Below are 14,989 nucleotides of genomic sequence, written 5' to 3' on the forward strand. Positions count from 1 at the left end.
CCCCCCCCCAAAAAAAACCCAACCCCCTGCAACCCAGAAAGAAGAAGGAGGAGGAAGAAGAAGAAGAAGAAGGAAAAAAAAAAATCCGAAGCGAACCCAGTCCGTCCCCTCCCCCCCCCCAAAAAAACCCAATCCCCTGCCAACCCCAAATCCACCACTCTCATCCATTCTCCACATCCTCTTCTGCACCCATCTTCCCGCCAACAGGATATGGTTTTATTTATTTATTTTTTCTGGGTTGTAGGAGGGAGAAGAAGGGGGGGGGGAAGACAAATTGGAATTTTTTTTTTTTTTTTTGGGGGTTTGCAGGTGGGGGGAAGAAGATGAAGATGAGGGAGAAGAGAGAGGAGGGGGGGGGAGGGGGAGGGACAAACTGAGGGTTGTTTTTATTTTTTTCCTTACTTTTCTTTATTATTTTAATATTTAAAAAATATTAAATAATTTTTTTTTAGTTTTTAATAATATTTTAATGATTTTTTAATAGAAAGTGGGTCCCGAATCAAGCCACGTCAGTATTTAATTGAAAAGTAAAACAGCCAAGTAACAGAAGGTATAATATTTGACCAAATTCTAAAAATGAGGTATGACATTGTCAATTTTAAAAGATGAGGTATGAAAGTGTCGTGACATCAATAGTTGAGGTAGTTTTTTGTACTTTACCCAAGTACATAATAGATATAGTAAGAAATACGGACAAACTTGGAGATTGAGGCTTGCATAAATACAATGTCCTAAAGATAGAATTTCATAGGCGTTTGTCTTCCAGGATTCAACAATCTATAATCTGAAATTGAATCACTTCAATCTTCGAACTTTATATATTATGCACTCTCAAGACACAACTCGGAATTTGACAAATGAAGAATGACATAAATAGAGTGGAGAAACCTTATTTCTTAAGAGTAAGATTTGACTCACTAATTCCCTTTTTAGTTATTTTTCTATGACCCGATTGCTTGAGTTTATATAAAACCCAATGCACCTTCTCAGAACTTATGTTTCTATTAGTCTTAAAACATATGACATCTGGCACCTATTTAAAACAACCAAATAGTTTTCAATAATTGACATCTAAAAACAACTTTTCATTCAATATTAAAAATTATAATATTATATAATAATATAATTTCCAACATATGGAACAAAGAAATTATTTGGAGGAAATACAATTTGCATAAGATGCAGGTTTTTGTTCGATAGCCAAAAGAATCTCTTGACGTCTACCGTGCGATCCACATGTTGAAGGCATAAGAAGGCTCTTGCAACTACAAAGGGGATTGAATTGATTTAACAGTGTAGGTGGAGCAATGGTGATTTCAGTTTGTAAATAGAACACGTAACAAAATGACTCATCCATTAGCATCTAGGTTTTCTAATTCGTGTTATTTGTGTCAATTGTTCCTGTCAATAAAAATAGTCGAGAATTCTAAATAAAAAGAAAAAGAATTAAACAAGTTTGTTGTCACAAAATCACTATTAAAATGTGTTATGCTATTCATGTTAACAGGTTCTATCAAATGCATGTTCATATAAAAAAAAACCCTTTGGTTTGGGTGTAATTTCAACCTTATACCACATATTTAAAACATTTCAATCTCATACATTTAGTTATTATTTAATTTCAATATCGTACAATCGTTAATTGTTTTAAAATACTTTTCTTATACATTTAATTGTTTTATTTACACAAAAATACCCTTACACATTATGGTTCTATTTTCACGTCTATTGCAATTATTATTATTATTTTTTTTTTTCTAGAACTTTTTTGTCCAATACAGTTTTCTGTTCAGTTATGGTTTTTACCAGTTTGTCCTCATTTTTTTTTTTTCAATGTTTGATTGTGAAGGAATCAAAGGGCGATTTAGAAAGCTTAACCATTTTGGAGTGCTGCTTTATATATGTAGATGATACTTCAAATTGCTTTTTGTTTTATTTTTTATTTTTTTATTATTTATTTTTAATACAGTGGTTAAAGAAATTATCAATCATAGATTTACCATGGATTTTGTTAGTAAATCTTAATCATAAATCAAAATTTTCGTTTGTTTTCTATTAAAAAGTTGAATATTCTGTTTATATGCAATGATGTAATTATCAATTATAAACAACATGACGATTTCTTATATGCACCCAAAAACTACTATTTAATAAAATGAAAATTAAACTCGAACATTATCCAACAATAATGAAAATAATAAAATTACATGACATCCCAACAAGTCAAATGAAAGCATATACATAAATTAGCCTGATAATAATTCTCTTCACTTTAAAAATTAAAGAAAACTAATGAAAATAACTTAAAAACTTTGAATTTTAACGATAAGGACAAAATAAAGGGTAAAGTGAATTGTATCATGATTGACTTTTTAGTGTAAAAATGTGGCTTTTCATTAAAGTGAATAATACCAGAAGCTTTTCGTTAAAGTTCTCTAAAAATTATAGAGAAATCGATCCCGAAAACTAACTCAATAAAAGACAAAAAAACAGTGTCAAAATTGTAGGGTTGTTTTGTTCCTTCCAAGTTTCCGAGAGATTTTTCAGTGTGACCGATACACATGGTACGTCATGTGTCACTTTACAAATAGTGGAATATGTGTGTTAAAAAATTAATAACTCAAAAAAATAAAATTTCTCACTGCTTCTATTAAAACACATTGTGTAATATTTGTATTACCGTCACAATTAAAAATTTCCCCAAGTTTCCAACACAACCACGTGCTAAAATACACAAAAGAAAACACCATAAATACGAACCCCACCCGATGACCAAATCATTACTTCATCATATTCCCCCGCCATTTCACTCCTCAACTACCGCCGGCAATTCCGTCTTTAACGCTCCTCCATCCCGCCACGTGTCATCCCTCCCACTGGGTCCCACCTCCCTCCGAAGTTCACCAAAGTCCAACTATAAGCACAAAGCAAACCCCTCTCTCTCCTCTCTCCTTCCCTCTCTTCGCCGTCGCTCACCGGCAATTTAAATTATTTATTAATTTAAATTTAGAGAAAAAAATAATAATCTTTCGAGAATTTCCGAGAGTCCGTTACGGAGAAGACGTTCCAGCTGCAGATCGGCTTACAGGAGCTTTTCTCTGACTGAACGAGCATTGCTGACCGTCTGATCTTCCTCCTGATTTCCGGCGATTCGAACCCAAAAAGGTAAAGCATTACTTACGTTTCGCACCTCAATTTTCTCGTTAAGTGCTCCGAAATTCGCGGTTTCTGGAATTTTTGACGGAAATGCGAGGTTTTTCGCAGGGTGCATTGCGTGGATGCGCGTAAGTGATCAGAGACGAGAATGTCGGGCCCGCTGGATCGGTTCGCCAGGCCTTGTGAGTCCATCTCTCTGTCTCTAGTTCTTTCTCTCTCTAGATTTTTGTCGGTGCGGCTGTGTGCTTGTTGCTGTTGAATCTGGAGGGCTTTGTGTTTGGTCTTGAGGGGACTGTGGTTTTGGATGGGTTTAATTACTTGGCTGAATTTAGGGTTTCTGTTTGGTTGCTGAGAAAATTCATCAGAAATGAAACGGAAATCTGAGGAAAGTTTAAATTTTGACTTCCCACGCCGCCCCCCCCCCCCCCCTGTTTTTAGTAAATGGGTCGTCTTTTCTCAGGTCAAGACATCAAATTTTACCAATTTGTTGTATTATATTTGTTAATGTTTTAGAAAGTTTGAATTTTGACTTTCTTTTTCCTCTCATGCTTGTGTTTTTAGTAAATGGATCGTCTTTTCTCGGTCAAAACATCAAATTTTACGAATTTGTTGTTTTATATTTGTTAATGTTTTCACAAACCCTATTCTTATTCTTGTTCTCAAATGCGGGTTTGTGAATTCGGTTAACGCCGGCGAGTTTTTAATGTCAATCCCGTTGTTGTTGTGGTGCTGCAGGTTTTGAAGGGTTTTATGGTAGTGATGAGAGGAGGGAGAGGAAGTCTGATTTTGAGAATTCAGAGGATGAGCGGAGGACTAGAATTGGGACTCTGAAGAAGAAGGCGCTAAATGCATCTACCAAATTTAAACATTCTCTCAAGAAAAAGGGTGGTAGGAGAAAGAGTGATGGCCGAGTCAGCTCTGTTTCCATTGAAGACGTTCGTGATATTGAAGAGCTGCAGGCTGTTGATGCATTTCGACAAGCACTGATTTTGGATGAATTGCTCCCAGAAAAGCATGACGATTATCATATGATGTTGAGGTGCTCACTAGTTCACCTTGCACAACTGCATATAATCATGCATACAAATACCTCTGGAAGTTCATAATTAGATAGTATATTAATTTTTTTCGTAGAAAACTGTGCCTTCGAGTGATATACTCATTTTTTGTTAAAATTATTTGGTAAGATAATAAAATAAACTAGTAATTTCTTGAAATATGGTTGAATAGTTCCTGTGAGATGGGTAATATTGATGAATTTCTGGTAATATTGATTAATACGGTTTCTCATATTTAGACATTAACCTTTAGACGTTACCTTCAGGTTTTTGAAAGCAAGGAAGTTTGATCTTGAAAAAGCCAAGCATATGTGGGCTGATATGCTTCAATGGAGGAAGGACTATAGTGCTGACACTATCATGGAGGTAACTACGGCTGCTAAAATTTGTTTGATCATGCATACTTTTCATTTCTCATTCTATCTACCATGTTGATGTTTCTATCAGGATTTTGAGTTCAAAGAGTTGAATGAAGTTCTAAAGCACTACCCTCATGGGCATCATGGTGTGGATAAGGAGGGAAGGCCCGTTTACATTGAAAGATTGGGTAAAGTAGATCCCAATAAAGTAATGCAGGTTACGACTATGGATCGGTATGTGAAATACCATGTTCAGGAGTTCGAGAAAAACTTTGCAATAAAGTTTCCAGCTTGCACCATTGCTGCAAAGAGGCACATAGATTCAAGCACTACAATTTTAGATGTCCAAGGCGTGGTATGTTACCTCTTATCTGTAATCAACCATTTCTGTATTTACTTTTCATATTAAGTACAACCATAATATCTAATTATTGTGGATTCGTTTGTTTAAATTGTTTCAAAGGGCTTCAAGAATTTTACGAAGTCTGCACGAGATTTAATTACACGGTTGCAGAACATTGATAATAACAATTACCCTGAGGTATGCAATCACATTTGTTTAGAACTTTGTCTTAGCTACTTTTTATATGGATTGGAAATTCAACATTAACACCTCATTTGGACCTTTGATTTGTTCACAACTGGTGCAGACCCTGTGTCAAATGTTTATCATTAATGCTGGTCCCGGATTTAGGCTGCTGTGGAACACTGTAAAGACTTTTCTCGATCCTAGAACAACATCAAAGATTCATGTATGTAGAAATTACTTTTTTTCATGTATCAGAACTATTAAGGTTGGGGGGGTTCATTGGAAATCTGTCACGAATTTAGTCATTTACCATCCTTCTTTGATTGTATACAACATTTCAGGTTCTTGGAAACAAATATCAGAACAAATTGCTTGAGGTAATCGATGCCAGGTGAGCAGGCGGCAGCGTATCTGTCATCCGTAATGCTATATTTGTTCTATCTCAACACACATAGAAGTTCATTGTGATGTACTTGTTCCAACTATGATGTGAATCAAGATTGTTGATCATGCTGAATCATAGCTGAATGTGTGGTTGTCAATGATAGTCTGGCAATACAACATTGCAACCTCTCTGTAAATATAGACACTCAAAGACAGATATATATTATATATAATATATGTATGTATATCTATTTTTCTTAGTATTATTTTCTATAATGATTTTTATCTTTCCTATGTTAAATTTATAATTGCACTTAGCTTAATACTTACAAAGATTTCTTCCAAGTATGCAGTGAGTTGCCAGATTTTCTGGGTGGTAACTGTACCTGTGCAGGATTTTTATCTTTCCTATGTTAAATTTATAATTGCACTTAGCTTAATACTTACAAAGATTTCTTCCAAGTATGCAGTGAGTTGCCAGATTTTCTGGGTGGTAACTGTACCTGTGCAGATCAGGGAGGTTGCCTTCGATCTGATAAGGGGCCATGGAAAAACCCTGAGATATTGAAGGTTATATCTTGTTCTCTAGATTTCCTTTCTGCTGCATATTCTTTTTAGTTTTACAAGATTTTGGTGCAGTTTATATTTGTTTGTTACTGAATCGAGCTTGCTTATGCTGTGTGTTACAGATGGTTCTAAATGGTGAAGCACGACGTGCAAGGCAAGTTGTTAAAGTCCTAAACAGTGAAGGGAAGGTTCTTGCTTATGCTAAGCCACAATATCCAATGGTAAAACTTACATAGTTTTCACTACTGCAGAATAAAAAGTGAGATTTTTGCATTAGTTTTTACATTTTATGGGGGGTTTTGTATTGAAGCAGGTAAAGGGAAGTGATACATCCACTGCTGAGTCAGGATCTGAAGCAGAAGATATTGCGCCCCCAAAAGCTTTGAAGAATTATTCACATCTTCAATTGACTCCTGTTCGCGAAGAGGTAGGTTTAACCTTTTTATATGTAACTATTGTGATGAATTGATTCATCATTGGAGCCTTAGAAGTTATATTGACCAATAGAGAAAAAGGAACTTATTTTGCACAGTTAATTGATATATCTCTTTGAGAGTTGTTGGAAGTTAGGGGAGCATTCTTGTTTGCTTTGTTTGATAGAACAATCTTCTAGACAGGATAGAAGTAGAAATTGAGCATTGACCTTTTTATGTTTAATTTGATATGGAAGTCTTACTACAGTAGGTTGGTTGATAAGTCATTTCTTCCCTCTTCTTAGCTCTTCTGCCATATCTTAAAAGTAAAAATAACTTCCTAGAGTAAATCATTGCGTGGGTTTTTCTCATGTAGCATAATACTTGTAATACAATTTAAAGGTGAAAATCTAACATTTAGTGTGAAATTCGTCTGTGCGTAGGTTGGTTAATAGGTCATTTCTTCCCTCTTCTTAGCTCTTCTGCCATATCTTAAAAGTAAAAATAACTTCCTAGAGTAAATCATTGTGTGGGTTTTTCGCATGATAGCGTAATAATTGTAATACAATTTAAAGGTGAAACTCTAACGTTTAGTGTGAAATTCGTATGTGCGTATTTTTTTGGTAATGGCTAGTGCAGTGAACATTGACTTTGATTGTGTTGGCTTGAATTGGTTAGGAAGTTAAGGGCTATTGGATCCCCAAGAGTAATTAAGATGCGTAATATTATGTAATAAACAAGAATAGGTTGGAAAAGTTTTACTCTCTATTGATGGTTGCATTCATTTGTGGTCAATCATGTATTCTTTAATGTGCTATAATAAAATATGCAGGTTAAGGCCGTTGGCAAGGCAAACAGTGCAGGTAATTTCTCTGGTTATGATGAATATGTTCCTATGGTTGACAAAGCTGTTGATGCTAATTGGAAAAAGCAAGTGGTTCTCCAGAGAACTCATTCTTCCAAAGGTCAGCAAGTCTAATGTCGACTTTCCTGCCAAGATATAACATTTTTTAATTATCATATTGTTATAGGAACGACTTAAACTAGTCCAATATAATAAGACTTCACAGCCTCATAATAGTTGAAATTTCATTACTTTGAGTGATTTACTTTTATACTGAAGTCAGTGTATCTTGTGCCAAATTTTGGAAACAGAGGTATCATGACATTGACATGGACAAATGTTTAATCTTTACAAAATGAAAATGGACATGGATATTTGTGGAATACACCAAAAATATACATAAATCTCTATATATATTTACAGGCGTTACCTTCTTCAGGAAAGAGGGCAGTTCTTAAAATTTTTTTCATTATGTAACAGTTAATGTCACAACAAATCAGACGTCAAGGCTATATTTGGGTAAGGGCTTTGAAGTCCCAAGGGGTTGAGGCAAAGTTTGTAAGCAATGAATTATAAAATGTTAGATAGGAGGGATTATAAATGCACCACTTGAGCATTGCAAAGCCATGTGAGAGGGATTTGCAAATGACTACTTGGAAGGTGTCATTTACAAATCCCTTTTTACGTTCCGTTGTAATGATTATGTGGTGCATTTCTAAATCCCTCCTATCTAATGCTTTGTAGTATATTTCTTCCTCCCTTGGTCTAAATCCTTTGAGACAAGACCCTTACCCAAACATAGCCCAAAAGTATTAGAAATCACTCTTCAAAATGCTGTATCTTAACTCTTGACTACCAAAAATTCGTTTTTCTGTAACCAGTAGTGGAGATATTCATTTTTGTCAAAATTACCTATTAATCAGTGTGCAAGCTGAGCTACCTGCCGGGAAACAATTATCTTTGTCCCTCAACAATATATTATTTATTCTTAGTTCATTGAAAGATTATAGATCTTTCAAGCTACGAAGGATAATGTTTACTCAGCATATTATTGTCTTGAACTTGGGGCGTACGACTCCTATTTTTCCTTTACCTGCTGTCAAGTCCAAATGGTATAGTATATGGTACTGAACTTAAATAGTAGCAAACAGTCGCGTTGTAATGCTAGATAACCATATTTGATTGAGCTGTTATTAACTTGTTTTTCTTTTAATTGTTTTGGTACTTTACATTATATAAATTAACAGTGTCAAAATCTTTTTCATTCAGGGACACTTCCAGTACTTGACTCCCCTAAGAATCCAGATGGAATCCAAGGTCGGATTTTGGTTGCACTTATGGCCTTCTTCCTGACTTGTCTCACTCTCTTCCGCTCAGTGGCTTCCCAAGTAACTAGGAAGCTTCCTGATGCATTGGTTAATCACAATCAAAATATTCCGGAAAGCACTTTTGATGAAGCAAACAAGGAAGAGGGTCGTCCTTCTTCACCAACAACATCAATTACTGGGACTGATCTTCTACCCTCTGTACTGAAAAAGCTGGTGGAGCTTGAGGAGAAGGTTGACATGCTCCAAGCTAAGCCATCTGAGATGCCTTATGATAAAGCGGAATTGCTGAATGCTGCTGTTTGCCGGGTAGATGCCTTGGAAGCAGAGTTAATTGCCACTAAAAAGGTATAGAAGCTTTATTTGATTCTTGGGTAAAATGGGTGCCTTCTACCTGAAATCATATTACTGCCTTCAAAAATGTTCAACTTCTGGCTTACTTTGCATTTTATTCTTTCCAGGAAAGACTGCAACTTTGTTATTCTTTGTGTTAGCTAGACCGTAATTATCAAGTAAAAAAAGTAAATAATTATAAAAGTAGCTTCACTATGGTCTATAGCCTATCTATTTATGATGGAATGGCACACCTGTGCATGATCCCGGTGGCAACAATCTTTAAAAGAGTTAATCTAAGCAATGTGAATTATAAAAGGAAAGACATCAGACCTAAAGGATGGCTGCAATCCCAATTCAATTGGCATTGTACTCAACTTGTATTTTATTTTTCTTTAAGTGTTTTAAGTTTGCATCTCTCTCGACGACATAGTTTTAGTGATTACTTGCATGTGTTTTGCATCTCATTGTGCATGTAGCGGTATACATGTTAAGGTGCCGATGACAGCATGAGTGCTTCTTGGTTGTCACTGGGCTTAGTTTCGGTATTTCAGAATGATGCATGCATTGACTGTTTCTTATGGATCAGGCTCTGCACGAGGCTTTGATGAGGCAAGAAGAGCTTCTGGCTTATATTGACAGGCAAGAAGACGCCAAGCTCCGGGTACGTTAACCATTCAGTCCGTCTAGGGAGATGTGTATTCGTCTTTTTCGTTTCCATGGTTCTATGGTTCATGAGTTTTAAGACATTTTCTTGTTCCCTGTCATCAGAAAAAGAAGTTTTTTTGCTGGTAGAGGTGGTGGTTGCTGTTGAAGAGAGACTACCGAAGAAAGGGATTTGCTACGCTGTTTCTCAAACACGTAAGATCCCTACATGAGTGTTTGACTAGACAATACCGACCTTTGATCTCATAGACAACTATATCATCTGAAATGATGCCCATTCTGTCTACTGAGAACGATACGGAACTGACTGTCGAGTTTTATTTTCTTGAACGAAGGTTGTGTAGTTTGAATTGCTTAATCCTATACCCTTTTTTAAATGTTGAAAGAGCAACTAACCAGAGATTTTATTATAATTATGGCTTATGTGGTGCATTTTATCAACTATAAATTAGATATATAAGGCGTATGACCGAACAATTCTTACTTATCATCGGTTTTATCTAAATTTTCTCTCATTACATACTAGGTCACGCGATTAGAGAGAGAGATTACCAATTTACTCAAAGTATACACAAACTTTAAAAGAAAGGCACACTGCGCAATAATGTACAAAAGCTTTTTAAGTTACAGTACCAAACTAGCAAACATAGAACCGAATGCATTCCACAGCGCATCCTGGGGGGCCTTACAATCGAACCATCGCCACCACCAACCGCTATCCCTGAACATTACCGAGCATCGAATCCAATACCCGGAGCTATCACCACCTTACCAAGAGAAAGGGTTCTGCAATCATAGTTCCAAAAAACACCTAGGTCAAAAAACTTCTCCACATCTGAAATATGTCAAATATTTACGTCAAAACGAGCGATTTTGGCACACTTATTTTAAATTTACTTAAGCGAGGAGTGCGGAAGGCCAAAAGAGGAGTGTTAGAATCTCTGGACTTTACACAAGTATAAATTAGGTCACTTACAAACTTCTTCTTCTTTTTCTTCTTTTTCTCAAGTTGGGCGATAAGCTCATCCTGTCGGACAAGGGTGTCTTCAAGTGCCTACAAAAACCAAAACAGAAACAGAATGTACATGTTCACGTTTAGTTTTCTCTTGATATAGATTTTCTTGTCTCGATTTCATTTTTCTTTTGGAAACGCCAACATCAACACCGAAAAACATGAATGTCGAGACAATTTACCTTCTTGGTTGATGACAGCTCTTGTTCCAAGGTGTTGACGCGATTAAGAGCAGCATTCAACATTTCCTCTTTGTCAGGTGGCATGACTGCTGGTTTCGAGCTGAGAGCATTCAGCTTCTCCTCCAGTTCAGCCATGCGCTTCATCATGTTCATATAGTCGGTGCTAGAGATGGCAGGCACAGGCAACGGTTGGCCTTTAACCACCACTCTGTTGTAGTAAACGGGGCTTCCATACAGGGCAGCTTCAGTGAGTTTTCTTGGCATGGTTCGCGTAAATCGAACCATGGCAACAATTCCCATGATGAAGGCCATGAGTCCAGACAGTAACTGATTGGTTAGTCCACCAGGAGCCTTGCAAGTATCATGCACAGGGAAGCCTTCTGTAGGAAATTTATCATAATGAACTGACTTAGGCCAATTTGCATCAACAGTCTTGTCAACCATCGGCGCAAAGTTGTCATACTCATAGGCTTGACTGCTCTTGTCCGCGATTGAAACCTGCAAAACACAAAGCAAATGAGAACATCAACAGATCAACGCGGCATGGAACAGCACAATCTGCACTGCTTTTGAAAGGGGTAGCAAAAGATGAATAGAGATCAGTATGATAACGAAGCTCTGCTAAGCTTACCCTTTTAAGTGGACGAGAGAGTCTTCGATGCTCCACTGGAAAATGCATGTCAACCTCTGCAACGGTTTTTGATTTGAAAGAATCGTATCTCTTCATGTGGTAGTAGCATAAGAAAAGTAAACAGAAATTTGGCAATTGATCATTAAAAACAAAAGAAGGCAGTTTGAAGAGAGGCCATAATTACACCAAAACTGAAAGATTTGAGTACCTTTGAGGATGCATTCTCATCTTCAGAGATAATCTTCTCCTCAATGCCGGATAACGACATCCTCGAGCATTTGGCCTCACCATTATGAACCATCTGGATCATCAAAACAACTGATTTTAATCTTTTGTTCATATTAGGATAGAAGATGCTACAATCAAAACGAAACAAATAGTAGTAAATCACCTTCATTATGTCTGGATCGTTCCACGGGCCCTTATCCGAGCGCATACAGCCACCCTTATCAGCACAAGTACAAGTGCCACCTAGAAACTCTGGCAGCTCGCTGTTACAGATTTTAACGAAAACACGTTATGACAGAATATGAAGCTAATACGTTATTACGTTGCCAAATAAATATGTTACAGCACAACGTGAATCAGGAATGCTTACAATATAGACTAGGAGATGCATGAAAAATTGAACCGATTCGAAGGAAATATATTTTTCCCTGGTTGAAACTTACCTGCCATCAATTATTTCAAGCAGCTTGCTCTGGTATTTGTTTCCGAGAACCTGATGGGTAATCATCAACTCGTTTAGCACCATTACCATATCAAATCGTAATTCGGAGTAGGTTACTGTAAAGGATGAATGCTTACATTGATTTTTGCCGTGGTCTTTGGATCAAGGAAAGATTTCACAGTGTTCCATAAGAGTCTAAATCCGGAACCAGCATTGATGATGAACATACGGTTGAGGGTCTATGATCAATAAAACTTTCGATCAGCGTCATAAAAGAACAAAAACTAGTTTTCTTGCTAGGCAAGCAAACCAAGAAAGCTCGTTGCACAAAAATTGAAATGAAATTTACAGGATACCTCAGGATAGTTGCCACCATCGATGTTCTGAAGGGTCTGGATGAGGTCCCTTGCAGATTTGTTGAAATTTTTAAACCCCTTCACATCAATTACATGAACTAATGATTAATTATTTTGTAACTCAAACGAAGGATAAAGAAAAATCGAAGGATCTAGCTATGTTTACTAACCACTCCTTGGACATCAAGAATAGTGGTGCTCTGATCAATGTGCTTCTTTGCTGCAATAGAACATGCTGGGAATTTACTGACAAAGGTCCTCTCAAACTCCCGAACATGGTACTTCACGTAACGTTCCATTGTTGTCACTTGCATCAGTTTGTTACAATCGACTTGACCAAGTCTCTCAATGTAGACAGGTCGTCCATCCTTATCAACTCCGTGATGTCCTTGGGGATAGTACTTCAAAACTTCCTCAATTTCCTTGAAATCGAAGTCCTAACAAAATAACCGAAGGCAAATTTTAGGATACAATAGTACTCGATGAAAGCGTACAGAAAGTTCGAAAAAAAAAACCTTATAGAATTACCTCCATGATGGTGTCAGCACCAAATTCCTTTCTCCACTGAAGCATGTCAGTCCACATTTGCTTTGCCTTCTCAATGTCAAATTTCCTGGCCTTTAAAAATCTGTACCATCATACAAGAAGATTACATTTTAATCCTAATTGTTTATAGAAACTCGATCATCTATAACCGTTAATGCTGGCCAAAATATGGAATAAGTTACCTTAGCATCATATGATGATCATCGTGTTTTGCAGGCAGTAGTTCTTCCAAAATAAGTGCTTGGCGGAATGCGTCCACTGCCTTTAACTCCTCCGCATCAATGTTATCCTCGATTGGGACGGACATCACCTTGCTGTTTCTTCGTCCCTTCTTAGTAAAGGAATGCCTAAACTTGGTGGAGGCATTGATTGCCTTCTTCTTAAGAGTCCCAAGCCTTGTTTTCCTCTCATCCTCGGAAGTTTCTTCTTGACCTGCAGAGAATAATTGTAGACAAAGATCATGACAAAGATTGAGTTGGAATGCAAACGTAGGCACAAATGTTTAATTGTTAATTATAGCTTACTAGATTTAAGGTGTCGGTCGACGGATGCAGGCATAGTGTCACACATGGTTGATATCTTGCAAGGTTGCTCTACCGCTTTGAGGCAGCCAAAGAATAGGAGAGTCAAGCACTCATATGTCACAACTTGCTCAAACTAGAGCCCTCGGAGGATATACCCTACACCTATAGCCTTATACACCTAAAAAAGAAAAAGAAAAATTAGAAAACCAACCATGAATTAATGTTGTTAGCATGCATTCAAGGGGTAACTTTTTTTTGTTAGTCTTATTTTCCATACAAACTGATTACGTTGTCAGCCTGTAATTTAGACCGCACATTCATGACATGATCAATGGTTTAGATTCAAAGTCTGTCAACATAACCACCGAGAGCATTGAAATTATTCGTCAAGAAATTAGAAAAGTGACAATTACCCAAAAGAAGGGTGGCTATGGGGATTGAAAAAGTTGAGCAATCAAAAGCTAGCTAGCATTACGAATGATCAAAAAGAAAAGAGGAAAACAAGAGATTGGGTGTATAGATAATGAAGAAGAAGAAGAAGAAGCATAAGCAGAAGAAGCAGAAGAATACCTTTTTGGCAACAAATAAAGGGAGGTAAGAGAGAAAGTGGTGAAGCATATATATGATCCGAGTTAATCTCTGGAACTGGACGGCCAGACAGACAGACAGACAGGACGACATGACTTACTTCGCAAAGAAAGATTGACACCAAAAAAAGGGAGATTTTGTTTTCATTTTTTTGTTGACATGGTCGTCTCTGTGCATTGCGTTGCATTGCTTGACCAGTTTTTTGCTGTTTGTGGTGGTCTGCAGCTGCGAAATGCAAGCCACTCCGTTCAATATCTTTTGTTTTCCCCGCACAAGCTAACTAACTTTTCCCCAACGGCCATCCTTCTTTTTCCACGCAAAATCCTACTATTTTTGTTTGAAAATACCCTCTCTTATTTTTTGGTGAATAATGTAATAGTTGCAATGTCAAGATAATTAATTAATTTTATTTTTTTTAATAAACGATATTATCTACATTAAAAAATTGAGGTGATGGGCTAAATCTCACAACTAGATCATAATACTAAGTGGGAATTTCTTTTATTGGTTTAAATCAAAAGAAAAAAGTCCACATGTGAGCATAGCTACATTGGCAAGAATGGATCTGATTTTACAAAATTTTGATCAATTTAAAGTGAAACGTATAGTTTTATAGCAAAAGACTCAGGTGTAATAAAATAATAAAACTAATCACTGTATTTTATTTTATCAATTCTCTGACATCGAATTTTTGTATTCTTCAATAGAAATGCCATAACTCCTTAGAAATGACTAGAGTCAAAATTGACACCTTGAAATTATAAGTATCTTTGTGGAACCTTACGAAACGATATGACAACTGAAATATTGTATTTATACTCCGGTATATGTAAAAGAGTACCTGTT

General features: G+C 36.5%; 2 protein-coding genes across 3 annotated transcripts; one reads left to right on the forward strand and one right to left on the reverse strand.

Moving 5' to 3' along the window:
* Positions 1-2,859: 2,859 nt before the first annotated feature.
* LOC137725554 (phosphatidylinositol/phosphatidylcholine transfer protein SFH8-like) lies at positions 2,860-10,041 on the forward strand. 2 transcript variants are annotated; one of them, XM_068464279.1, is made up of 15 exons: positions 2,860-3,165; positions 3,265-3,338; positions 3,892-4,195; positions 4,481-4,580; positions 4,662-4,928; positions 5,037-5,114; positions 5,224-5,325; positions 5,444-5,493; positions 5,957-6,056; positions 6,176-6,274; positions 6,364-6,480; positions 7,299-7,431; positions 8,580-8,983; positions 9,558-9,632; positions 9,740-10,041. In XM_068464279.1, the coding sequence occupies exons 2-15, from the start codon at positions 3,305-3,307 to the stop codon at positions 9,761-9,763; spliced, it is 1,887 nt and encodes a 628-aa protein (XP_068320380.1). In that variant the 5' UTR covers positions 2,860-3,165; positions 3,265-3,304; the 3' UTR covers positions 9,764-10,041. The 2 variants fall into 2 exon arrangements, with proteins under 2 accessions (XP_068320380.1, XP_068320381.1); XM_068464280.1 differs by having other exon boundaries at positions 6,367-6,480.
* Positions 10,042-10,194: 153 nt separating this feature from the next.
* On the reverse strand, positions 10,195-13,695 carry LOC137726131 (phosphatidylinositol/phosphatidylcholine transfer protein SFH3-like). Its single transcript, XM_068465006.1, has 13 exons — positions 13,556-13,695; positions 13,214-13,463; positions 13,014-13,113; positions 12,656-12,922; positions 12,486-12,563; positions 12,267-12,368; positions 12,131-12,180; positions 11,851-11,950; positions 11,668-11,760; positions 11,460-11,549; positions 10,829-11,326; positions 10,611-10,688; positions 10,195-10,420 (listed from the first exon to the last, which is right to left on the reverse strand). The coding sequence occupies exons 1-13, from the start codon at positions 13,599-13,601 to the stop codon at positions 10,403-10,405; spliced, it is 1,770 nt and encodes a 589-aa protein (XP_068321107.1). The 5' UTR covers positions 13,602-13,695; the 3' UTR covers positions 10,195-10,402.
* Between the last annotated feature and the right edge of the window lie 1,294 nt (positions 13,696-14,989).

Source organism: Pyrus communis, chromosome 2 (assembly GCF_963583255.1).
Source record: "Pyrus communis chromosome 2, drPyrComm1.1, whole genome shotgun sequence".
NCBI lineage: Eukaryota > Viridiplantae > Streptophyta > Magnoliopsida > Rosales > Rosaceae > Pyrus > Pyrus communis.

Bases quoted from the DNA above. Each gene is read 5' to 3' on its own strand.
- LOC137726131 (XM_068465006.1), bottom strand. From the start codon at position 13,601: ATGTGTGACACTATGCCTGCATCCGTCGACCGACACCTTAAATCTA. The intron at 13,464-13,555 runs GTAAGCTATAAT...TATTCTCTGCAG, and splicing joins CGACCGACACCTTAAATCTA to GTCAAGAAGAAACTTCCGAG. The intron at 11,327-11,459 runs GTAAGCTTAGCA...TGTGTTTTGCAG, and splicing joins TCTCTCGTCCACTTAAAAGG to GTTTCAATCGCGGACAAGAG.
- LOC137725554 (XM_068464279.1), top strand. From the start codon at position 3,305: ATGTCGGGCCCGCTGGATCGGTTCGCCAGGCCTT. The intron at 4,581-4,661 runs GTAACTACGGCT...TGTTTCTATCAG, and splicing joins GTGCTGACACTATCATGGAG to GATTTTGAGTTCAAAGAGTT. The intron at 6,275-6,363 runs GTAAAACTTACA...TTTGTATTGAAG, and splicing joins CTAAGCCACAATATCCAATG to CAGGTAAAGGGAAGTGATAC.